At 39.2% G+C, this 25,456-nt stretch overlaps 1 protein-coding gene across 2 annotated transcripts in view; it reads left to right on the forward strand.

Annotated features, from left to right (window-relative positions):
• The window catches only part of LOC142138999 (C4b-binding protein alpha chain-like), a 64,580-nt gene that overhangs the window by 13,092 nt on the left and 26,032 nt on the right, over positions 1–25,456 (forward strand). For both annotated transcript variants that reach the window (XM_075196213.1, XM_075196214.1), the window contains exons 3-7: positions 12,116–12,307; positions 12,444–12,540; positions 15,912–15,991; positions 17,853–18,032; positions 20,164–20,343. In XM_075196213.1, the coding sequence (XP_075052314.1) occupies positions 12,116–12,307; positions 12,444–12,540; positions 15,912–15,991; positions 17,853–18,032; positions 20,164–20,343 (729 nt within the window). The remainder of the gene's footprint in view (positions 1–12,115; positions 12,308–12,443; positions 12,541–15,911; positions 15,992–17,852; positions 18,033–20,163; positions 20,344–25,456) is intronic.

Consider the following 25,456-nt stretch of genomic DNA (forward strand, 5'->3'; position numbering starts at 1 on the left):
ACTTCAGTGAGGTGGTGTTTATGCTTTTATTTATATTCGCTTAATTTTATGTGTTAATATTTTATTGTGTTTAATACATTTTTATGTCATTATTATTCTTATGGTTACATCATTCAGCTATTTAGATGTTATCCTTAAGGGAGAATTTTATTTCAACAGTGCTTTCTTCTGCTTTTTGTTTGTGTTTGGTTTTAATGTATAGGGCCATGCAACAGGCCCGAGAATAGCAGCAGTGTTAATATTTATCTGGGGTATTTATCAGATCCATGTTGGCTCTTATTTATAATTCTAATATATATTTTTTATTATTTTTTGTTATATTGTGTATTATAGCCTTGTATAGTAGCGCAGAAGTGTGTCCTTTCTATACAGCTATAAGGACTCGTGTGGACCACAAAATCTGGTACCCAGCACTTGAATTATTTTTGGGCATTTTTTGGACGTTTGATAATACAATATAGATGGACTAAGAGACTTTCTCATTTTGATTTTGGTTTAATATTGTACATGCAGTCAAAATTATATGGATTTTAGAAAACTGATATATGGTTTTATTAGATTATTATTTTAGGAATAAATTGTTTATTAGCTTTTTAAAAGAATTTTCCCTTTGAGCGCTATATATATATATATATATATATATATATATATATATATATATATATATATATATATATATATATATATATATATATATATATATCTCTATCTATCCAATTCTCTTATTATTTGAGAGAAAATGGTACTTGTTAATTATGTGTGTCTAACTACTCTGTTCTTGATATTTTGTGGGAGATTTGAAAAAAGCAGAACATTGGTTCCCTACAGTCGTGACCGTAAAATTGGTGGTAGTGCTGCAGTGTGGCAGTGGTAATGTTGTAGTGTTTTGGGGGTTTAGTATTGTTAATAAGTGGGAGAGGATATTGCTGTAATGTGGGGGTATTGCTGATTGCTGTAATGTGGGTGGATATTGATGTAGTATAAGTGTGTGTGTGTCGGGGGGGGGTATTTATTGTTGTAATTTGGGTACTAATAATATATTGACATAGTATTTATTGTTGTAATGGAGGTGCTAACAATGTAATGTTGGTGGTCATTAGGAGAAATAGTCCTATTTGTTACATGTGAATGCTATTGGTTTAATTTTGGAGCTGGTTGGGGGGAGTAGAGTGTTTATTAGTTTCGCAGCAACAGGACCTATTTATTTAAGGTGAAGTGATGGGACCTTCAATTTAATGCTGGGGTGGTTTAAGGATATTTAATGTCAGGGCTGGTTTGAGGGAAATAGATATATTTATCAAATGTGAATACTATTATTTTAATGTTGGGGCGGGCTGGAGGGAGGCCTAATTATATGTAATGTGGGTGCTATTTGACCATTTTATTTTCGAATAGGGCTCTCAGCATTCCAGGATACAGAAAAGCAGCAACTGAGCTAAAGAAACCAGCAGCCACAGGTGGTGACAAGAACTGGTAGGAGAGAGCAGGACAGTCTGCCAACTGTCCTGTATCTGGTGGAGACTGTCCCGCTTAGTCAGGATTTGACTGCAAGGACAGTTGGGAGGTATATCCTGCTTCACACTGTACTGCTTGTGAAGGCAGAACTGCGTGCACCTAACAGTAATGCACACAGTATTGCCTATGTATTTATCTAAAATTTGTCTAATAACTATATTACATCATAGGAGCACCCTGTCTTGAATGCCGTGAGCCTTAATCCAACTCTGGTTAGCAGGAGGGAGCGGATAGTTGCTCCCAGTCCCTGGATAGGACACAGCCTGCAGAACAAGCCGAGGAGCTCTAAGTCTCATGAGATTTATTAATCTTGTGAGACTAAGAGCTTCCCTGCTCACTCTACAGGAAGTTCCCACCCTGATGGATGTCAGCAGCATCAGAAACATAAATAAGTACAGTGGTTGTGTCATAATGTGTTTGGGGGGGGGCGTGTTGTGGATGGGGAGGGCGTGATAAATGTAATGTTTTATTATAATGTAGGTATCAATGCCCCGTGTGGACCATGCACCCAATGCAATGCAGCTACGCCTCCTTGGCGGCGCCCCTGCGCAGCGGCAGCACGAGGTTTATTTCCTACTCATCAACAGTGGTGGGCCTGTATGCGGTAAATGCCAGGGCTGATTTTTAGTCCCAGTCCGGCCCTGATTACAAGTCTCGAAGGCACAGCTGCACTTTAACATGCCATATTGCCTTACTTCCGATTCCAAAGTAAGGCTGCATCAGCTGACACACCAGAGAAAGCATCGCCCCCTCATGGAGCGGAGAGCCAATCACACATGACCACTCTTCAGCATGCCAAACCCTGCAGCTACAAACACCAACCCATGTTAATTAACAGCTATACTTTGCATACATATTTGCCAACACCCACATTATTAAATATTACCAGCAAGAACCTCCGTTCCGCTAGAGAACATAGGTAAAGCGTAATCCACATACCGAGAAACCTCTATATTGAGGTCACAGCACATCTGGGATTTGATGAGTGCTCTTGAGCTGTGGCAGCTGTCATGGTACATGGTCTGTTTACTTCCATCTACACTCACGTCATTTTCCCAGGTGTCCTTGTGAATAGCTCTGCTGCTGCAGAGGTCTGTGGGGACTATACTTGTCAGGCTATGTGTGTTACTGTATTGTAATTTTAGACCATAATCAATTGTATAGTCTCACAATAAGGGCACAAACTGCCTTTGTAATTGTCTGGTCTGTAAAATAAAATAAATGTTAGGACATGCTTATATAAATATTCAAGTAGCAGTGGTTTGCATAGCTTATGTCCTTATTTTGTGAGCTGATCATTGCAGCTCCCAGTCAAAAATGGCTGAGACTGTAGGACTCATGTAAGTCAATATGAGAGATAATTTATAATTTTTCATTTATTGACAGATAAAACAGGTTAAAGGTGCAATCCCCTGTAAAATGCTTTATTAGTTGTTACCTGTAAGAAAACACATGGACTTGTTGTCATTGAAACTTCTGTAATGATATACACTGCAGTGTTTTTTTTAACACAAGCTCAAGAACTCATATGTTAAGGGTTTCTTTGAATAATTCCCAGGTGACTTATTGTAGTTGACTGGGTCAGTAATTATCATACCTGTTTCAAAACATGAGCTGCTGGGTGTTAACGAGGGCTTGAGTTAAAAGTTTCCTAAGTGTCATGTGATTACCATGGTGACCACAGTCAAATGACATGATGTAGTGAGCAGAGTCTTTTTGGAATGCCCCCCCCCCCCTCTTCTCAGCATGCACATTCTTAGCATTATCCCCCATCCTCCTGGAAAAATGATTTTCATGTTACAATGGTACAAAACTTTTTTGTTTTTTTTAAAAAGTATATGGGATTCTAGATTTAAATTAAGCATTACATTTTATACATATGTTCGTGTTAAACAGTGTAAAAAAAAACCTTAAGCACATGTGTAGGATTACCAAGTGACTTTTGCAGAAGGCATCACTGACAGCAAACAGATTGATTAGTGTTGCTAGTAAGAGTAATGTATTAAAATAAATAAAAGTATAATTCCCTCTGAAAGTGCACATACAAGATATGATATATTAACACAAAATATTTACTGAAACATAAATAATTATAAACTATATAGAATCCTCCACTACAAGAATACAGGGTAAGCAATAAAATTACTTATAATGCACTAGTGAGGGCACTGTAGAGTTTTTACATAACGAAATATAAGTAATAATCATTCGATTGTCCTCCTTTAGCAGCAATAACTTGAATTTTGGTGTATTATGGACGGGTATTCAATTGTCAGCTAGGATTTTATTTTTTTTCTTCCCCGCAGCGTAAAAATGAAATCTCCCACTGCTTTTTTACGGCAATAGCGACCGTTTTGAGTTAGTGCAGCGTGAAAACTCGTGCAATTCAATTGAAAAAGAGGGAAAGCTGCCCCCACATTGTGTTTGTGCGATTTTAGTGAAGTGAAGGGGCGTCCTTAACGCGGTCATCTATAACACAAAAAAAAGGTTTTTGCATACATTTCCATACCTCTTGGGGTACCTCTTTGGTAAGTTGTCTCTCAATTTAAAAACACATATGTATGGCCCAAATATATGGGACTCTCATTGTTTAGAGTAGGACCATCCTATTAGCAAAAGCGCCTTGGCGTGGCGGATGGCTTAAACATACATTTGCAAATGTGTGCAACAAAGACTTTTGCATTTTTATCTACAGTAGAAATGGCAGATCTGTTGCTGGCTATAGCAGTGTGCTGGGGGAAAAAATGTTGTGTGTATGTTCCTTGCAGGATAACCCCACCCTTTCAAGCACCTGTTATGGCCTATAAATTGATTTGAGCAGCTTCCACTTTTGTATTTCCATACATTAGATTGCATTACACATTGATAATATCTACATCACAGTACATTCTTTAGCATATTTTTTAATTGAACTATTTTTTACCATACAATCATCTATACCATTTCAAAACACATTACTACATTCATATTTGTACCAAAAACATACAGAAACATAAAAATATAAAAAAAAAAAAAATCACTAATTAATTATATTTATTTTATTTCATTATTTATTTCATTCAGGAAATCAACTTACACAAATTAGGCATTAGTGATAAACATAAGTTTAACTTTTTTCCACATTATTACATGATCTCAAATACTTTTCAGAGGTTTTTTATTTTTAACACACCCCAAACAGGTGCGAGATAAAACAGCATATTTTCCTGTTTTATTCGCCGCGTTAAAAACAATTGAATAGATTTTAATGCGGATGCCTCTCGCACACCCTATACTTTCAATAGACCTTTACTGGAGCGTGAGAACACTGTTTCATGAAAAAAAAACTGAGCGTTAAAAATGGAATTGAATCACGGGTAAAGTTAACCCGCTCGAAGATTATAAAAAACAGTGTTAAAATGACTTAACGTGGTAAAAAAAAAACTCGCTGACAATTGAATACCCCCTATGAGTTTATCAGTCTCTTACATTAGTAAGAGGACTTTTGCCTCCCTCCTTACAAACACTGTTTCAGTCAATTGATGTTTGAAATAATTTGTTTATGTACACTTTTGTTAAGGTCTCACCACAGCATCTCATTGGGATTTAATTAAGTGCTTTGACTTGGCCATTCCAAAACCATACATCTCCCTCCTCTGACTGCACCTATGCTTTCTACTCGCTTCCTCTACCCTTCTCATCTCCATTTGGAATGCGTATGTGTGCACAGACTTTTCATACATTGTTTCTTCGTGTTTTTTTGTTTTTTTTGTGTGTTTGTGTTTTAAAATAAAGAATTTTTATTGATTGATTTTTTTTGGTTACAGCACACAAATACCAAATTAAACACCCTATCTAAATAATCCCGTTCCCTAACTATGTCGCTATAAACATTTTACAATGATATCTTGTGAACTCTCAAGACAAGGATACAAACACTTTCAGTCAGTCATGTAATTGTGAGTTAAATTACATTATTCCAATAAATTGTCTCAAACCATATATAGTGAGCAATTGCACTCCAGGTCAGAGCCAATGAGACTGAGGAAGTCTGCAAGCTAACTACCAACCCGGTAGTTCCCTAAACCCATCATATCATCCTGATGAGGGTGGATAACAAATCACTAGTGGTGTCATACCTTGTAATATTTATGCATAGACTTCCTACTTTCATACATAAACCACTCATGTCTCCGGACTTCAGTAACTAAAGCGGTCCACTGGGGCACACTTGGTGGCTCAACCTCCATCCACCCCCTCGCAATAACAGACTTCGCTAGGGAGGCCAAGGTAAGTATGTATTTGTAGATTGGGTTACCCAGTTCCTCTTCCAGTGTAGTGCCAAACAGACAGATCTTGGGGCATAACAGAGGGGTCACAGGCAGCGTGTAGTAGATACGGCCCCATATTCCGCCCCAAAAGGACTGGACAACTGGGCATGCCCATAAAAAATGCGAAAAAGTGACCATAATGACACTGCACTTGGGATACGCGTCGTCCCATTCCATGCAGCCTGGCCAGGGTCAGATATATTCTGTGTAGCATGTAGAAGTGGACCTGCTTGAATCTAAGATAAGAGGTGACATTTCTAGTACCTCCCCCCCACCAGACTCCACTCCTCATCGAAAAGCACCCCCAGATCGGCCTCCCACTTTACTCTGAGAGTATCCAGTCCTCACGGAGACACCTGAGGCAGCAACAGACCATAATACATTTTTAACTGGAGAATCTACTATTTTAGGTATACCCCTAGTAAACTGGGCATTTAGGGCGTGTCTCAGCTGTAAATACTGGAAGTACCGAGTGTTGGGTAACGGGAAGATCGCTCTCAATTGTTCATATGTTAGTAAATAACTGTCTATATTTGCACAATTGTATGAACGCCGACCCCTTGCCACAGCACTGAACCCTCCAACCCCACCAGCTCTTTGAGACCTGGATTTGACCACAAGGGAGTGTCCGAGTCCAGCCCTTCACCTCTCAGGAGAGCATGTGATATTGCCCAGATCATTGAGTCCTGTTGTATTATAGAGACCACCTCTCTAGACCTGGGCCTGGATAGCAAAACCTGCAAAACTCCAAGGGAGGGGTCCATCTGCTCACCAAGAAAGTGCCTGAGGGTGCTGTTCTGCATAGCGCCCAACCATGAGACCAAATGTGTAAGCTGGGAAGCAAGGTAATAAATTTGAAGATTGGGCAGGGCTAGTCCCCCTGAATTTTTGGTTCTACACAGTGTGTTAAAGTGCACCCTTGCTCTCCTACCGCCTCAGACCAGTGAAATAAGATGTGTATTACTGTTTTGGAAGTCATACAAAGGTAGGTACACCGGGGAATGCTGGAGGGGGGTATAAGTACTTAGGCTGAACCACCATTTTTATAAGATTTATTCTACCAGTGACTGTAAGAGGAAGTTTCTGCCATGTGTGGTACTTGGTCTTTAAATATTCAGTAATTAGGTCAATATTAAGTGCAACGCATTTAGAAGCCCAGGCCGTCACCAATATGCCTAAATACTTGATCTTAATGGTCCACAAATGTGACTGACAGGACACAACACCAGCTGGAGGTTGTGTTTTTTTTTATTGAATAAATAATGATACAGTAAAATCTGTGACGGGTTATTTGGTACTTGAGATTAGATTTTATGAAACTTAGGACTTGGTTCTTATTTGAGATCTCTAGAATTTATGTTAGGGAGTGCATTATTTAACTAATTGTGACCTCTATATTTGTGTGCATTTCTGTATACGTATTTTTAAACTGGTCAGTAGTTTACAGAAGCAGCTGATCTTGATTTATTCCATTAAGTGAGACTCGCCTAAGTCAAGTTTATTTAGTAACCGGATACAAAGCTGAGAGTATTCACATTAGCATAGTTCATCATGCGAGTTGTTTAAACTGGTATTTATAGCGTGAAACAGCAGAAAGAGGAAACCTTTTTAGTATAGTCTGTGGTATATATGCAGTAGATAATGTTGTTATCGTCGATTTGTAACGCGCCACAGTACTTCGCAGCGCCGTACCATAATAAAAACAGTACATACATAAAACGGGGACATGCAAGGCAGACAACACAAATGCAGACATGAAAAGAAAGAATATGAAGGACCCTGCTCATTAGAGAGATTACATTGTAAGTGGAAGAGGGCACAGCGGAAACAAGAAGAGCAAATGTGGCTCAGAGTGGAGATTGGGATAGTTGTGAGAGTGCATTAGTGTGAATAGTGTTAATTAAGGATAGGGTCACCTCTAAAAAAGAGATGGGTTTTCAAAGAGCATTTAATAATTTGAAGGCTGTGGGAAAGTTTGATTGAGCGTGGTAGAGAATTCCATAAGTTGGGAGCAGCATGGGAGAAGTCTTGTAGGCGGGAATGAGAGGTGGTTACCAGAGAAGAGACAAGGCGCATGTCAGAGGTAGCTCTAAGAGGGCGGGAGGGAGAGTATTTTGATATGAGATTTGAGATGTATGCATGAGTAGTGTTGAGGGTTTTGTATGTAAGGGTGAGTAATTTGAATTTGATTCTGGAGGACACAGGGGGCCAATGTAGGGATTTGCAAAGTGGAGCGGTGAGAAAGGAAGATCAGTCTTGCAGCAGCATTTAGGATGGATTGAAGTGTGTATATATGGTTGTCAGGAATGCCAGATAGCAGGAGGTTGCAATAGTCAAGACGGGGGATGATGAGAGAATGGATAAGAGTTTGGGTAACATGTTGAGTAAGAAAAGGGCGTATTCTGGCAGTGTTTTTAAGGTGGAGTCGACAGGACTGGGAGAGATGGATGTGAGGAATAAAGCAGAGGGAGAGGTCAAGTGTGACGCCAAGGCAGCGGACTTGGGAGACTGAGGAAATTGTGGTGTTATTGACAGTGAGGGAGATTTGAGAGCAGGTGGTGACTCTGGCAAGAGGGAAGATAATAAGCTCAGTTTTGGACATGTTGAGCTTTAGGTAGCATTGTGACATCGATGTGGAGATAGCAGAAAGAGAGTTGATAACACGAGATAGTACAGAGGTTAGGGGAAGAGCTATAGATTTGGGTTTCTTCATCATAGAGGTGGTTTTGGATGCTGAATGAGCGAATTAGTGCCCCAAGGGAAGAGGTGTACAATGAAAAAAGTAAAGGGCCAAGAACAGAGCTTTGTGGGACCCCAACAGATAGTGGGAGTGGAGGGGAGGATGTGCCAGAGGTAGAAACACTAATGGAGCGGTTCAATAGGTAGGAAGTGAACCAGGAAAGAACTGTGTAAGGAAGGTCAATGGAGTGAAGGATGTGTAGGAGAAGAGTGTGATCCAACCGTATCAAAAGCAGCAGAGAGGTCCAGGAGAATGAGTATGGAGAAATTTCCCTTTGATTTTGAAGTAAGTAGATCATTGGTCACTTTTGTGAGAGCAGTTTCAGTGGGATGTTAGGGGTGGAAGCCTGATTGCAGAGAGTCGAGAATGGAATGAGAGGAGAGAAAGTGAGACAGGCATTAGTACACTAATCGCCCAAGTAGTTTGGAGGCAAAGGGGAGGAGAGAAATAGAGCGGTAGTTGGAGAGAGAGGCTGGATTAAGAGATGGTTTCCTTAGAATAGGTGAAATAAGCGCATGTTTAAAGGAGGATGGAATGTGCCAGATTGAAAAGGTGAGTTAGAGGTGGGCATGCAGTGGAGGAGAGGGAGCTGAGAAGTTGGGAGGGAATAGGGTCAAGTGGACATGTAGGGTGAGATAAGATAAGTGCAGATAATTTTTTTTCAGTTACTGGAGAGAATGAATTCAGGGTAGATTGTGGAGTGTATGGGTAGTGTGAGTGGGGTGAGTGGAATTTGGCATGAGGAAATATCTTGTCAAATAGTGTCAATTTTGTCTTTGAAAATAGGTGGCAAAATCATGGGCAGTGAGGGAGGAAGGAGGAGGTGCAGGTGGGTAAAGAAGTGAGTTGAAGGTGGCAAAGAAGCAACGTGGGTTAGAAGACTTGGTGGATATAGATTTGAAGAATGATTCTTTGGCAATAGAAAGGGCAGTGCTGTAATATGAGAGGATGAATTTATAGTGGAGGAAATCGAGATAGGAACGAGATTTCCACCAGTGGCGCTTTGCAGGTAGTGGGTCTGTTTGTTGTGCCATGGCTGGGGTTTGGATCGTCAGAGACTATATGTAGTAGCTGGAGCTGCATTGTCTAGGACTGAAGTGAGTGTTTTGTAATAGAAAGAGACGACCTGATTAGGACAGGACAATGCAATCAGTGGAGAAAATAGTAATTTTAGTGAAAATGAGAAGTGGAATGGGTTAAGAGTACTTAAGTTTTGTTATGTTCATGTGTATTTGGGTGCAGTGGAAAGGGCATGAGGTAAGGTGTGGGTGAAGGAAAGGAGGTTGTGGTCAGAAAGTGGGAAGGCTATAAATTGGAGAACCTAGAGATGGAGCAGTAGCGGAAGACCAGGTCATGGGAGTGCTCATCACAGTGGGTAGGGATGAGGTCCATTGGGGGAGTCCAAAGGAGGAAGTAAGTGAAAGAAGTTTAATGGCAAAAGAGACAGTGGGATTATAAATGGGAATGTTGAAATCACCTAGTATGAGTGTAGGCACGTCAAATTATAGGAAATAAGTGAGCCAGCCCACAAAGTTGTCAAGGAATTGAGAAACTCGACCTGGGGGGTGATAAATGACTGCAACACAAAGGTGTAGAGGATAAAATAGATGGATAGTGTGGATTTCAAAAGAAGAGAATGAGAGGAAGGTTCAGAGGATGTGACTTGGAAGGTGCAGCTTGGAGAAAATAGAATGCCTACTCCACCACCTTGTTTGTTTCCGGGTCTGGGAGTGTGGCTAAGGGAGTCCCCCACAGGAGAGAGCGGCAGGGGGTGTAGTGTCAGAGGTGGTGAACCAAGTTTCTGTAATGGAAAGGAGGTTGAGGGATTTAGAAATTAATGGATGTAAGATAATACAAATTGGCTGACAAAAAAGCTATTTTATCTATGTAGATTCCAAATTCTTGGTTATCTCATATATGAGGAATCAAATCTTAACCATCTTAAATATTGAGGGCTATTTTCTGTTTTCTACACAGAAGACCATGTATCTAATTAACAATCTTAGACAACTACATAATTTCTTACAGGAACAAAGTACTCATGTTGTAATCACACTTACAATCCTGTTATTATTTATTTTCCCTTCCCACCTTTGTAAGTCATATACAGAAAATATTCAGACCTTCACCAGTTAAAGAAATAAGTTCTACCTACTTCCTCGCCTTTTCAGCTTTTTGCAGTTCAACTTCATCATTAAAGAAAATACTCATGAAGCCATTCACAAATTCCTTTTTTTTTCTTTTTTTCTCTTATTATTTTGATATTAGATTGACTGTATTCCTAGTGGATGAGTTCTTTTGCTTATAAAACACACGAATCTAGAAACAAAAGAAGTGTATAAATTGTAGATGTGCAGTTTTCTGGCTCTAGCGCATGGTTGCTTTTGCAGCCTACCTATTCTTTTTCTTTGATTACCGCAAGTGTTGAGTGGCTTCCCCTGGAAGAGTACTGGTAAAAGTCTATCCAAGTGATCAGGACAGGCATCATTGATATACCTTCCTTGAAATGGTATGGCACATTAACACATATCTAGCGGTTTAATAGTTAGATTCTAAGCATACAAGCAAGAGTATCTACCTCTACAATTAAATTGCTGGCCATTATTTGTATTGTGGTATTTTGTAGCTCATTACCGTGGTATCTAAGACCACATTGTCTTTGGTAGAGCGAGGCTGGGAACTTTTCTGTGTTCCCTGTGAAATGTGGGACCTACTGCACAAAACACTATGGGGCTCATGCAGATTTGGATGCTTCTTAAGAAGCATCCAGCTCTGCACTAGTTGCATATGCCTCAAGTTTACGTGAGGCATACTTACACTTAACTAGGTCTTAAGTACAAGACCTGGTTAACATTTGTTTTGATAGCAAAAATGAATTTGCTCTTAGGATTTGACATTAAATAAAATCTATAATACAGCAGTTTATAGTCTTCTTCTTGACAAATGGAAGTAAGTAAAAAGGTGTAATTCTAAAATATTCACACAAAATCATACAATACTGGCACGAGCAATGAAGAAAGCAGCTCTGCTTTAGAGTTGGATTCGTAATGAGCCAATCAGAAGCGGTTGGTGGCAGTCATCATCAGCATGTGTTTGCAACACCCTTACTTACTCTAAACTCCTCTTCCCCAATTTCTGTTGGTGCTGGTTCTCATACTTATAAGTGCAAGTGGGAGTGCCATTTAAACCTATTTCTTGACGAGTTTTAGCAACCTTGTTGTCTTTCTAAGAACCCATTTTGTCACTCTACCTTACCTGAAGCCTGTGGATTCTAAGTAGAATATAATTTTGTTTCATCTCGAATGCCTATAATACTATTTTCTTACCTGGCCAGTAAAGTGAGTGCCTTAGTCCCAGTTGATTGTCAAAGATATTCCAAACCTTGGAGTAAAATCCTGAAGTAGTTTATTGCTGACAGTGATTTTATCCACTTTAGCAAATGTAGCAATTTAACCAAAGTATATGCAAACAACTGCAAGTACACTTGCAAAATTAGAGCACTTCTTCATTTAAATAAAATCACCTTTAATATTTACTTTTTTTCCATTAGGGCAGTGCAATAGGCCTGAAAATCTCCCGTTTGCACAGATTACACAAGATAATCTTAACAAGGACAGCTTTCCTTCTGGAACAACAGTGTTGTATGAGTGCCGACCTGGTTATACACGTGTACCTGGCACTAAATCTTCAATAGTCTGCTTAGATGATAATACGTGGTCTCAGCCGGATACATTCTGCCAGCGTAAGTATTGAGTTTCCCTACGTGGTCTATATATGGAGAGAGAGAGAGAACTTAAATGTAGTGCTGACTGATTTACAATACCTAAGCTGAGGATTATATAAGCATCTTTTACTTTTTTTCCTTTCATTGCTGACAGGTAGATCATGTGGGAATCCTGGAGATCTATTAAATGGAGAAATGGAAGCTGAAGACTTTAATTTTGGCTCTAAAGTGATCTATAAATGTAATGAAGGGTAAGTTGAATGCAGCTTGGCACAATGTGGTAGAATTCTGGATGATTACAGAAATATAATACACCAAGGGACGGGAGATAGTGATCCTAGGAAGAAAACCACAGGTGTCAAGTGCTGAGAGTCGCAAACATGTCAGTCACACAAATGCAGAGATCTCCGTTGCAAGATGGCCACCTTCCATTTTCCCCAACTTGTTTATTTTAGTAAACTGTGTTGAATTTGGTAATTAGTAAGAAAGTATTTTAGATAGCTTGGAGATTAAACTGGAGCTGCGCTTTTGTGGGAGATTTATGAAAGTAGAGTCTATGAAAACTAGAGTTAAAAGAGAATTCCGCGGTGCCAGTGACAGGATGCTCAAATTGTACGTTGTTACTGATGTTTTACTTTTCCACCAAGTGAAGTACTTGCCAGTTAGGGGATATGGCTTATGGCGGCGGTTCCCAAACTGTGCGCCGCGGCTCCCAGGGGGGCCGTGGCGCTGTCACTGGGGTGCCGCGGGCCAGACCTATAAAGAAGAAAGAAAACGGGAACTTACCAATCCGCCGGGTGCCGGGACCCAGCAGCCTCCTCTCTCCCGCAGCTGTCACTGAATATCAACGTCAGTGACAGCTGTGGGAGAGAGTAGGCTGCTGGGTCCCGGCGCCCGGCGGATTGGTAAGTTCCTGTTTTCTTTCTTCTTTCTGTGGCTGGCGCGGGGAAGAGTGTGAGAGGGATCGTAGCAGAGGAGGGGGACAGAATGATGGCAGAGGAGGAGGGGGACAGAATGATGGCAGAGGAGGAGGGGGACAGAATGATGGCAGAGGAGGAGGGGGACAGAATGATGGCAGAGGAGGAGGGGGACAGAATGATGGCAGAGGAGGAGGGGGACAGAATGATGGCAGAGGAGGAGGGGGACAGAGGGCAGAGGAGGGGGACAGAGGGCAGAGGAGGAGGACAGCGTGAGAGATGGCATAGGAGGGGGACAGCGTGAGAGAGGGCAGTGTGCCTGGATGCAGAGGGGCATTTTTGCATACAACTAAATAAGTATTTCTGTCGTGACCTAAATACTTATTACAATTTTTTGACCCAACTACTTCTAAAACAGGACTGCTCAGTAATTATTTTGGAGGGGTGCCTTGAAAAAATTTGGAGACTCTAAGGGTGCCGCGAACTGAAAAAGTTTGGGAACCACTGGCTTATGGTCATGTATACAGATATTCACTACAGGATTTCATAGCACAGAAAACCTTTATTGCCACTTACTGCAGCACTCCCAGTATGGTGGAGTACATCATGATGTCTGTCTTCTTGCTTCTGCTGCGGTGACAATTGTAGCAATGGGGTATGGAATGGACAGTATATACATGATTAAGGTAGCAGGAGTAAGCTCCAGGAACATATATAAAACTTAAATAAATAACGTGATATTTGACACTATTTTGCTATTGTGGTAATAACAAAACTAAAGAACTTGACTAACCGTACCATTTGACATTTCTATATGTCAACAGCCTTATACTAACGAGGTGAATAATCTTTAATAAATAGAATGCTTTTAGCTTACTAGATACTTCCATTGTGCTCTTTCACCCCTTTACTGCAGGCCGCAAGCAGTTTAGCTGACTGTAATGTTCTTTTGTTTTCCTGTACCCTATACCTTTAGGACACGGTCCTAAATATTTATGTTGTGGCCTTAGTGGTCCATTACTTAATTTCTACTTTTCAGCAAAGCTGCAGTGGAAAGTAATGCACAGTGTGTGCATCGTATGTGAAAATGTGTTTGGTTTTTTTTCTTGGTGGGGGGGAGTTTAGTGGTCATTTATTGTAAATTCTGTTAATGTCTTACAATTTATATGCAAATATCAACAGCAGGCTATTCATTTCAGGTAAATGTGTGGTAGCTATGTTAGTATATGTGTTGGGGGTTCGGTACCATGTCTAGGGGTTGTGTTAAGAGAAGGATGTTTAGGACTGATCCTTTGGTGGTTTGGAGAGTTTATCATTGGTATGGATTGTGTTTAAGCAAATTAGGGACATTCTAATCCCTTTTTAGGAAAAATACATCAAAGAAAGGCACAAGAAGGTTTTGGAATTCTAAAATGACAAAATAAATTCACTTACAAGCAGACTTTGGCAGTGTTCTAACCTCTTTATGTAATGTGTCCCCTTGTCCTGGAGGCAAATTAGCTAGAAGGGAGGGAAGAAAAAATATATAAGTGGGAAACACTGAATTATATATAAAAGTACAAATGTATTACAGTTTCGAGAGAGAGCACTTTGGAGATTATGGTAGCCCTGGCCCATGTAGAAAAATGGGTAACCAGTATCCCAAGTATGCACCCTGCGACAGGCATCGAACCTTATATACTGAGCATCTCAGTTGTTGTGCTGTAAATCATGTCTAGACCTTATGCGCAGAGATTTGTCACACCTAGTAATTAAAGTTAAGTAAATTGATTAAGTCATTATTTAGTTAAGAACAAAAGTAGTTAATAAAAACATTATGGGATCTAATCCTTTTCTAAAATAAATTGGTTTCCCACTTGATCTGTTGCTGGCCTTGGTGATTTCTTCCAACTATTCTGCATCCAGGATTGGGAGAGAAATTACCTAAAGAGGTGAGAGGACTGCCAAATGCCCAGGTTCTGCTTGCTTCTGCACAATTCTGCTCTACATCCAGGATAAAGGGGCAAGCTACCAAATGAGGTGAGGGGACTTCCAAAGTCTGCTTGATTAACACTATTGTAAGTGCATATTTTTCGTGATTTTTATATCTCTAATAGCTACTTGCATTTGATCTTTTGTGGCTTTCTTTGATGATTTTCTCCTAGCGCCCATCCCTCCATTTTGAGACGAAGACATATTTAACCATGTGGTGTTGATCATTGTTTCTAGTTGGGGCAGAGTCGCTGGAATTGAGTTTCTACTAGTTGATTGATGGAACCTTTTACTGGACTATGTTGGACAATTCTTTATTGTTGGTAGTGCTGACTTTTTAGAACACCTTTTTATATCGCCTCTTTTAATCTCTCTTATTGATTGCATGTGATACATGCTACACAAAACACATTCACTTATCTAAGAAAGGTCTTGTGTTCATCAGAAGTTAGCATATTTAATTGTTCTAATGGTATTAGTCTAGATTAACCACAGATTTCGTAGATCAGTTCCGTGTAGCAAGCATCTTACAATACAAGGTTGCTCAATACTTGCATGCAGTTACCTGAGCATTTGAACAAAACATATTGCGGATTTGGGTGTACTGTTGCTTGACTCAAAAAATATCTACAGAATGTTCAAATGAAGTGATTTTTATAGAAATAGAAATGAGTTATTAGAGAGCCGCTTCTCAAGATACACTAAAATGTGTTCTATATTATCTCCTCTATTAGTTACCGTTTAACAAGCAAACGAAATTATAGAGAATGCCAAGCTGATGGACAATGGAGCAATGTTCTCCCTCAATGTGAAGGTAAACTAAGTTGTGAAAAGGAATTATCCTGGTCTCTGTATTGTCTCCTACAAATAAAGAATAAGCATTATAGGAAAGTCATAAAAAATATCTGGGGCTATCAAATAGTTATATAGTGCTGAGATTAATTTTGTTTAAAGGTCCTTTAAAATGACCATTGCAACCTATGTTTTGGGTCCAAATAGGTTAAAGATCAAAGCAATGCAAAGCTTTAAAACTATATTAAGATATTTAAAAAAACAACAACAATATTATGCTTAACCTTTCGTGTGGTTCCTCACCGCCCAATCCTGCAGATGCCCCTAAAGCCACTAGTGTTGCCCTTTTCTCTCCTATTAAGACTTGCCTGTTTCACGGTCAGTGTTGTAAAAGCACCGCCTCCCATACATACAAGGGATGGTTGATCCCATGGGAATGGCATTGACAGCCACACTGAGTGTTTGAATCAGTTCCTCTTTGTAGCAGAGAAAAGTGTTCAGTGTTGGCCTGTTGTATCCTTGGGAGGAAGATGGCTGCACAGAAGACAATCCCCTGATATAGATTTTCTCTTTTTTTGTTCAGAAATCATGAATAGGCCAGCTACAACTGCCAAGAGTCAGTGATCACTGCTATTTAAGTTGGTTGTATTAATTTATATATCATGCAGGACAAATAACACTGCAAAACTGCTCCTATCGTCTAGGCGTGAATGAATGGAAGATACTTTATTAATAGAAAATGGGGGATATTATTATTGATTTATAAGGAATGACACCCAGGGCAAAATACATATTTTATTAAATTCCACAGGTTGCACACAACGTGCAGTAAAAGGAGGTACGGGAATTTTGTGAACTTTTGCATGTACTGCCAGACATCACAAAGTAAGAAATGAGTCAACGTACATAAAGTAGAGGGTACACTAAAGGGCAGATGGGTTGGTATTAGGTCCATTTGATGTATAGAGAAAGCTGAGGAATTTGACAGTCAGGGATAAGGAGAGCCTGTCTAGGTGGTGGAATCCAGTTGATATATTTAATCCACACAGACCAAGTACTCTTTCTTTCCAAAGTCTACAGCAGGGAGGATGCTGGCCTACGGTTACCCTGCACAGTCAGGCCACATGGGACTCCACTGTTACTGATAGGCTCCCTCCAGTAGGCTACGCTGGCTTTGTGGCTGATCAGGAGATCTGATGGGCAATTGTACAAGCAGCTTATCTAGTAGCAGGCTGGTGAGACGCATGTATAACTAGTCTCAGCAACCAGCACACATCCTGCTGAGTGCCTTGACCTTGTAGGTTTTGGGCAGATCTTTTGTTTCATGTCGCTTCCCAGAGTTTGTTCACACGAGAACTAATGGAAACAAGCTCTTTTGATGCTCTCAAATAAGTTATAAATGATGGTCTCTGACTACAAAACAACTGCTGTTTAATAAAGGGCTGCTATGAGCTCTTTGAAACAAAGCAAGCAAATTGAAAGGAAAATAGAAACATGCTAAAAGTATTCTTTTATATTCTTAGAAACAATCTCTGATTCTCGGAGGCAGAATTGCTATGCAATCATATGGATATGGTAAAACAAATATATTTTTAAATATAAAAATGTAGTATTTTTTTTTTTAACCAGTTCCATGGGTTTGCATAACAATTCTGCCTCCGAGAATTATATATTTTTTTCTAAGAATATAAGATTACTTTTTGGCTGGTCTATTTTCCTTTTTATTCACACCCGAAATGCTCGCTTTCCGTGGTTACCCTGTCCTACATCTTAGCGAAAAGTAACAATTTGCTATATAAAGAGCTGCTCCATTACAGGCACATAAAGCTCTGCTTCTGAGTGTCCCAGACACCTTTTTAAACATACTATTATCTTTCTTACAGCTGTTATTTGTCCTGCACCAGATACACCTCCTAATGGATCATTTGACCCCAGCAAGGATGAGTACAGTTATTTAGATGCTGTAACATTTTCGTGTAACAGGGGTTTAGTCATTTCTGGTGCAACATCTGTATCCTGCACAGCCGATGGGACGTGGAGTTCTGGTTCCCCTACATGCGTAGGTTAGCAATTTGTTTTTTTTTCTATTTTCTAAATGTTTAACTGTATTCATCATAGAAAACTTTTATTTTATGTACTAAAACATGATACAAAATACCTGAATTTAACCAAGTTTTAGGCAAGGTACAGTTAGAATAAATATATGTATAATTTTTTTTGCATCTCTTAATGTTTGGTAAACTTCTGCTAACTTGGGCTGAACCATCTATTTTTCCCAGGCCTTCTTTCTCTAGAATTTGCTAGGTAGAAACAGCTTATTACTTGAATATTCTATTTCCCAAAGGAGTGCAAACATCTGAGAGTATGACATGCACCTAGTTAATAGATTTGTGTCCTCATCAAAACATGAAACATTAATTAACTTAGTAAGTAAAAACATGTAAGAGCTCAACCAGTCATAACAAGAATGTAATACAGATGAGGCATAGAAGTGCTACATGAAAAGAACAAGAACCATATAAAGCATCCCGTGACTAACCCCAGGGGCCAATGTTCATAGTTGATAGATTAATTTAAGTTCCAATTGAAGCAAGTAAGCCACAACATTAAAACCATGGAGCAATGGAAGAAGGTGGCCTGGTCTGATGAATCACATTTTCTATTACAACATATGGACGAGCAGGTGACTGTGTGTTGTTTACCTGGAGAAGAGATGGAACCAGGATGGATTATGGGAAGAAGACAAGCCGGCAGAGGTAGTGTGATGCTCTGAGCAATGTTGTACTGATATTCATGTGGATGTTACTTTACACATACCATATGCCCTGCCACACTGCAACAATTGTTCAGGAATGGTTTGAGGAATATGACAGAGTTCAAGGTGTGGACTTGGCTTCTGAATTCTCCAAATCTCAATCCGATTGAGCATCTGTGGGATGTGCTGGGAAAACAAGTCTGATCAATGGAGGCCCCACCTCACAATTTACAGGACTTAATGAATAAATATAGTGTTAAGGATGAGCGCTGACAACAACTGTCTTTTTTTCTTTTGTATATATACAGCTAGTATGTATAATATGGGATTAACTGAGCCTTGGCTCATTTCTTCTAAAATAGAGATATCGAGAGAGAGATTACATACTGTGTGTTTTCATTTTTAATTTCTATAAAGGCAACTGCAGCTCTTAATCTGATATGTGTTTCAACTTCCTGTGAATTTCTGGCTAATGCACCTTTTGTCCAGCTTTGGATAACAATTCTGCTACCACTATTGTGGCACATATTAGAGTTTTTGCAGGTTTGGATTTTATGGACATATGTTAGTTGCATTTGTAAAGGATACATCTTGCTTTTATGATTAAATATTGCTTTTCTTCCATGAGCACCATAAATACTAAGGGTGTTTGAAAATTATCGTATTAAGAAATATGACGAAGTAGGTCAAGTGGACATATCCTTTAAAGGCACTCAATAAACTTCTTTAATACTATGTCCGTTTATTTTATAATCCATGCTGCTTGTTTTTTTTATATGTATTCAACAATTCTATTGTGGTCATAGAGGATTGGTTTCTAGCCAAATGCATTACTCTGGTCCACTTTGGACCCTGACCTTTTACTTAATTTTCTTTAAGCATGGCTGTGATTAATACATATCTGTACTGAGATTCAAGAATTAAAGCTCCATTGTGACCTATTAAAATACTGTAGTAATGAGCCCCCTTTCTTGAGATGGAGCCCCAAGGCTGCTACAAGCAGTAATTTTCTCTGGGGCTCTGCTGATTTCTGTAATGCAGAACCGGCAAATACGTAAAGCTCACCATCTTTAATGGCTTTGGAGGGGGTGTAAACAGAATGACCAATCACAAGCCCCAACCCACTTGCTTTTCAGTTGGTGGTGTGAGACAGTCAGAGGAGGCCCAGAAGAAACAGCAGCTCTCGAGGCTCTAGCTACTTCATAAATATTTTCTTAGGTGGTAGTGCACCTTTTAATAAGTAAAACTGGACTATTTGTCATCATCATATTTTTCTATGTATTTAGTAATAAATGATCTATATTATATTTATATTCAATTCCATTTTTATACGCTATGTGTTAAGTGGACAGGAAACACACCTGCTATGTTAACCAATCGTAATTGTATTTTTTGATTTATGATGGTCTTTCTTTTTTTTTCCTCCACCTCTTTCATAGCTGTTGAATGCTCTGATCCAGTTGTTCCACATTCAACTAGGTTGTCAGGATTTGGTGGTCCATACAATCTAAATTATGCTGTGAGATTTGAGTGTTTGGCCGGTTACGTCATGAATGGGTCCAGTTCCATCACTTGCAGGATTAACAGTCAGTGGGAGCCTGAAGTTCCAAAGTGTCTGAGTAAGTTTTCCTTATTGTTCATAGGGGGGTATTCAGTTGTCGGCGGAAATGCCGAAAATCTCGCGGTCCGCGCACTATTACCGTTATTACGGTAATAGTGCGCAGAAAAACCGTTACTATGGTAATTTTCTCGCTGGATTTCAGCTCGCAGCTCCTTGAGCCGTAATAACGGTAGTAGTTTTACGCGGCGAGATTTCGGAAGAATTTAATACCCCCCTTTTGTGTTACTTTGTTGAATCATGCTAATAACACAAGTTATGGATGTTATCAAAAGCTATCCATGATCCCAGAGCATGAGAACAGAAGATTTTGAAGGAAATGGAGAGATCTAAAGCAGCTTACTTACTGACAGTGGGAACATTTACCTCCTATCACTTTTTATTTAAATAATAATGCATTCAAGCAGTCATTAAATAATTCTGGGTTTTTATTCTCCCTCTTGTGGAGACTATATTATAAAATGACTCTCCAGCTCCTTCTTGGAGTGGTCTTCTGTCTCCCACTCTGAATGGATATTATCAGGATGGTACCACCCATCACTGCATCTGGGAAAAAGTATAAATACAGACATCCTTTTAGAGGTTATTATTATTATTATTATTATTATTATTATTATCGTTTATTGTTCGGCTCCACAAGGATTCCGCAGCGCCGTACACGGCACAAACAGTATACTATACAGGGTAAAACAATACAGAACAATAAACACAAAGTACCAGAACTTCAGAAACTCCAGGCAGGCAAATACTGTAAAGACGGAGCGGAAGAACAAGTGTGGAGACAGGAGGGGAGAGGGGCCCTGCTCATACAAACTTACATCCTAAGGGAGGGTAAACAAAATCAGGCACAAGAGGAGTGAAGCAAAGGGGAGAGAAAAGGAGCCAGGGGAGAATCAGAAGAGGTGGGAGGTTAAGTGGATGGTTGGTAGGCCTTAAGGAACAAGTGAGTTTTAAGTGCCCGCTTGAAGGAGCACAGATTGGGTGAGAGACGGATGGAGCGAGGGAGGTCATTCCAGTGAAGGGGGGCAGCTCGGGAGAAGTCTTGTATTCTAGAGTGGGAAGAGGTGATCAGAGTGGAGGAGAGGCGGCGATCGTTGGCCGAGCGCAGGGAGCGGGCGGGAGTGTGAATGGAGAGGAGGTTAGAGATATAAGGGGCAGTAGAGGTATGCCGTGAAACGGGTCTGACCACCGTACTGCATTCAAACTTGGTTTCTACTCATCCGTCTGTACCATGTTTATTACTCATTGAGATCATCGGTGTGTGCACAGCAGCAGCAGAGATGAGTGTTGTGTGACTGTTTATTGTGGACGGGTCTGCTTGTGAGAGGATCAGTGTCCTTTTGTGAGGAGGGGAATGGAGACAAGCATGATGCACAGGCTGAGATTTAGACAGTGGACAAAGCAGGGTGCCCGGGAGCAGAGTAGAGATACAGTAGTAGGCTCCTGTCACACTGATCCAGGAAGATTGTGGTATCAAGCACACCTGTGTATAAAACAGTTCATACAGCCAACTTGTTTAAGTACTTAATGGGAAGGTTTATTTAAAAAAAAAAAAAAAAAAGGGGGGACCTTCTATTGCTATTACTGGTACGTTGTACCCTGAATGCTTACCAGCAATATTTTCACTTTATCTGTCACCAACATATTTTAATGTTTAGTATATTTGATTTAAAGTGGCAGTGATTCAAGAACACATTTTCTTTAATGAAAAATATTTTTTTTTTATTTTGATCAAATGCACACAAACGCCTCTTTAAAAAAAATTATAAGTATTTTGAAAGAACAAATAAATTGTAATAAAGTACACATAGGCAGAAATTTAGCTCTATATAACCACCATAATCCTTTTTGCACGTAAACAAGGGCTTATTAATTAACATTGCAGAAGTTGCACTGGACCACAGCAACCAATCGGCAGTTGACTTTTATCTGTCTAGTAGAAATCAGACAGTGAATTCAAGGCTATAATTGCTAGGATTTAGTACATATTTTGCACCTAAATGCTATGTTAATAAATGAGCCCTACACATTGGGACAATTTCTTGACAGTGGCCACAGTTCTGCTATTTCAGCACACACAGAAGCCATTTTTTACACGTGTGAAAGGGGTTTTTGTTTTTTTTGTCTTTTTTTTTTATGATCGTGGTTCTTTAAATAAACAGGCTGGATACACACTACAGCTTTTTCACCAGATTATCGGGCCTATCACACAATAAATCAACGTTTGGCCCAATGTTGCATTAACGTGCACGCTCCCACGATCAATGATTACACAGATCTGCGAAATTTAAGGTATTAAAAGCTTTTTTAATAATACTTTTATATTCTTAATTATACTCCTGTGTACATCAAGAAATAGTATATAAAAAAAAAAAATGACCACATTTACCTATAAAGGGGTTACATACATTTTTAAGAAAAAACAAGAAGTTTAATTGTTCTTGACATACGTAATTTGGAAATATGAAGAAGTGTAGATAATATCACTGTGTTTTTGTCTTCATTGAATAATAAATTAACAATAAAATCAAACAATAATAGAAACAAAACTATAATTATTGAAAAAATTTGTTAATATCTTGGTTTTTTTTTCTCTTGAAACTTCGTTTGTCGCTTTTTGCTTACAAGTCTTTTCTGTGTTATCTGTGTGTATCATCCAGCAGTAGTCAGCCGTCATGCTGATGTCCCAACGACCCTGGTATCTTCTTTCTACATCTTTAACGTCTTGGTGGAACCGTTCACCCTGTTCTTCACTGTAGTCTCCGAGATTATTCTGGAAATGCTCAATATGAGAATTCAAAAAATGTACCTTTAAACTCATATTGCAGCCAAGGTTTCTGTAACTATTAAGCATTTCCTTGACAATTTCTTTGTAGTTCGGATCCTTGACATTGCCTAAAAATTTTGAAATCACTTGTTTGAACGAAGTCCACACCCAAAGTTCCACAATAATTATTACTCGCCCGAAATGTTCATTTTTGTGTTAACTTTCTAATAGCATCGGATATGTTAGGGAATTTGATGCAAAGATATTTGAAAGTTTCTCCATCTTTAGACAGTGCTTTTACAAATTGTTTCATCATTCCTAATTTTATATGTAGAGGTGGAAGTAAAACTTTATTTGGATCTACTAAACTGGATTTTGTGACATAATTTTTTCCAATTCCTAAACTTTTTCAAGCTGGCCAATTGTTGGTTTTTTTTTGCCAATGTAAATTTTTAGCTCTGCTATCCCATTCACAGAGATAACATCGGAATGTGCTCACCTTGTAGCTATAGTTGTGGTGTGTGTGTGTGTGTGTGTGTGCACAATGTTCCTTTAGACAGTATGGGGTTTAGGCCCTTTGTAAATTTCAGCTCCAGGCCCATGTGGACCTTAATCTGGCACTGGGCGGGGGGAAGTTTTATGGCGAGAACTGAATTGCAACATACTATACTACCAGCTGAATTCATTTAAGACCATGTTTTATAATGTAGGCACTTCTCGGTAAACACAGGTAGGTATAATTAAAAGTAATTACTCACTATTTCTGTAATTCCTGAAGTAGTAGTAGAAGAACAAAAGGCAATGTTTTCTCTTAATAAAGAGAAATTCCACCATTGTGTGTCAAAAGGGAAACCTACCGCAGTAATATCCAATAACTAAGCCCCTTTGATTAAACGTTGATGTCTGATAGAATTGGGAATAGCAGTCAAGCAGCTCTGAAATAAACGCCCTGTTGCAGGAGGCTTAGTTCTACTGCAATAGGAAACCCAAAGACTTAATTTAGCTTACCTGTCCCTTCTATATTTCTTTACTAGTCTTTGTTCTGAGCCAATTAACATAATTAAGACATAAAGTAGAATTGTAAAGGTCCTGCCCTAATCTTGTGATCTACTGGCCAGTCAGCTGGAAGAGAAGCACTGCGAATACAAGAATGGAACGAGTGAGGTGGGCCTAATTGTAATAACATTATGAATTTTCAAATTCAAACCACTCTTTGGGGCGTATTCAATTGTTCCTCCGGCCGCCGGAAAAACGAGCGCTCTAAAACTATTACCGTTAATACAGTAATTACTCGCTGAATTTCATCTCGCAGCTCCCTGAGCTGCGAGATGAAATTCAGCGCGTAAACTACCGTATTAACGTTTTTTACGCGCAGTATTACTGTATAAACGGTAATAGTTTTAACGCGGTCGTTTTTCCGGCGGCCGGAGGAACAATTGAATACGCCCTTTTGTGCATCACTTAATCCGCTCCATAGGTCCTTGTTCATGAATTTGTTTAGCCCCTTAAAGTACTTTGTTACCCTCTAGTTAGAATCATTTGCATTGTCCCAGTGACTATAAAGCCCTGATTTATATAGTCATGTTGGATACAGGAGGCTAATTGAATATAAAGCCCACTAATGCAGCTTTTGCAGAATACAAATTTGCTTATTATTACGAAGAGCTTTGTTTATGTTATTACTGTGTGAGAACAATATTGATGAATCTAATTTATTTTTTTTAAACTTGATATATATGCATGATAGTGTTATGAGCTACCTGTTTTTTTTATGTAATTGAAATGGTTTAGACCTGGTTATGTATCCAGTCATTTTGTGATAGGGTTTTTTTTTTCCTGTTTTTTTTTTTTTTGTTTTGTTTTTTTTAAACTTGTTCACATTCCGTAAATTTGTTTCTATATTAAATTGACAAGCCCATGTCTATGAAATTTTTATACTTAAGAATTGTATTATCTGCCCATTTTATATTGATCTATTAATATCTTAATATCAGTGGGAGTGCAGCAATCAACACTGTTGGTTTTATATATGTATTTAGGAGCTAACAGTCTCCTTACAACAGCTGATGTTGGCTCTATCACTAATAAAGCACCTAAAAAGGATCTGTTATCCTTTTTTTCAAAGTGTGTGTTTTAAAATTGCCAGCAGATGCTGTGCGCTAAGAGCTTATTGCTCATTTTAACAAGCAAAACATCTTGGTGGGTAGCTTCCTGAACATCAACAGGGTTTCTTATCAGGAAGCAGTTGGCACTTCTCATAGCTGTCTTTTGCGTCTTTCTCCACCTCGCGGGTGATGTGGTGCGCGGTCAACAGTGCACATCTCCAGCATTATTTAGAAAACCTTCA

The sequence above is a fragment of the Mixophyes fleayi genome, chromosome 2 (genome assembly GCF_038048845.1).
Source record: "Mixophyes fleayi isolate aMixFle1 chromosome 2, aMixFle1.hap1, whole genome shotgun sequence".
NCBI lineage: Eukaryota > Metazoa > Chordata > Amphibia > Anura > Limnodynastidae > Mixophyes > Mixophyes fleayi.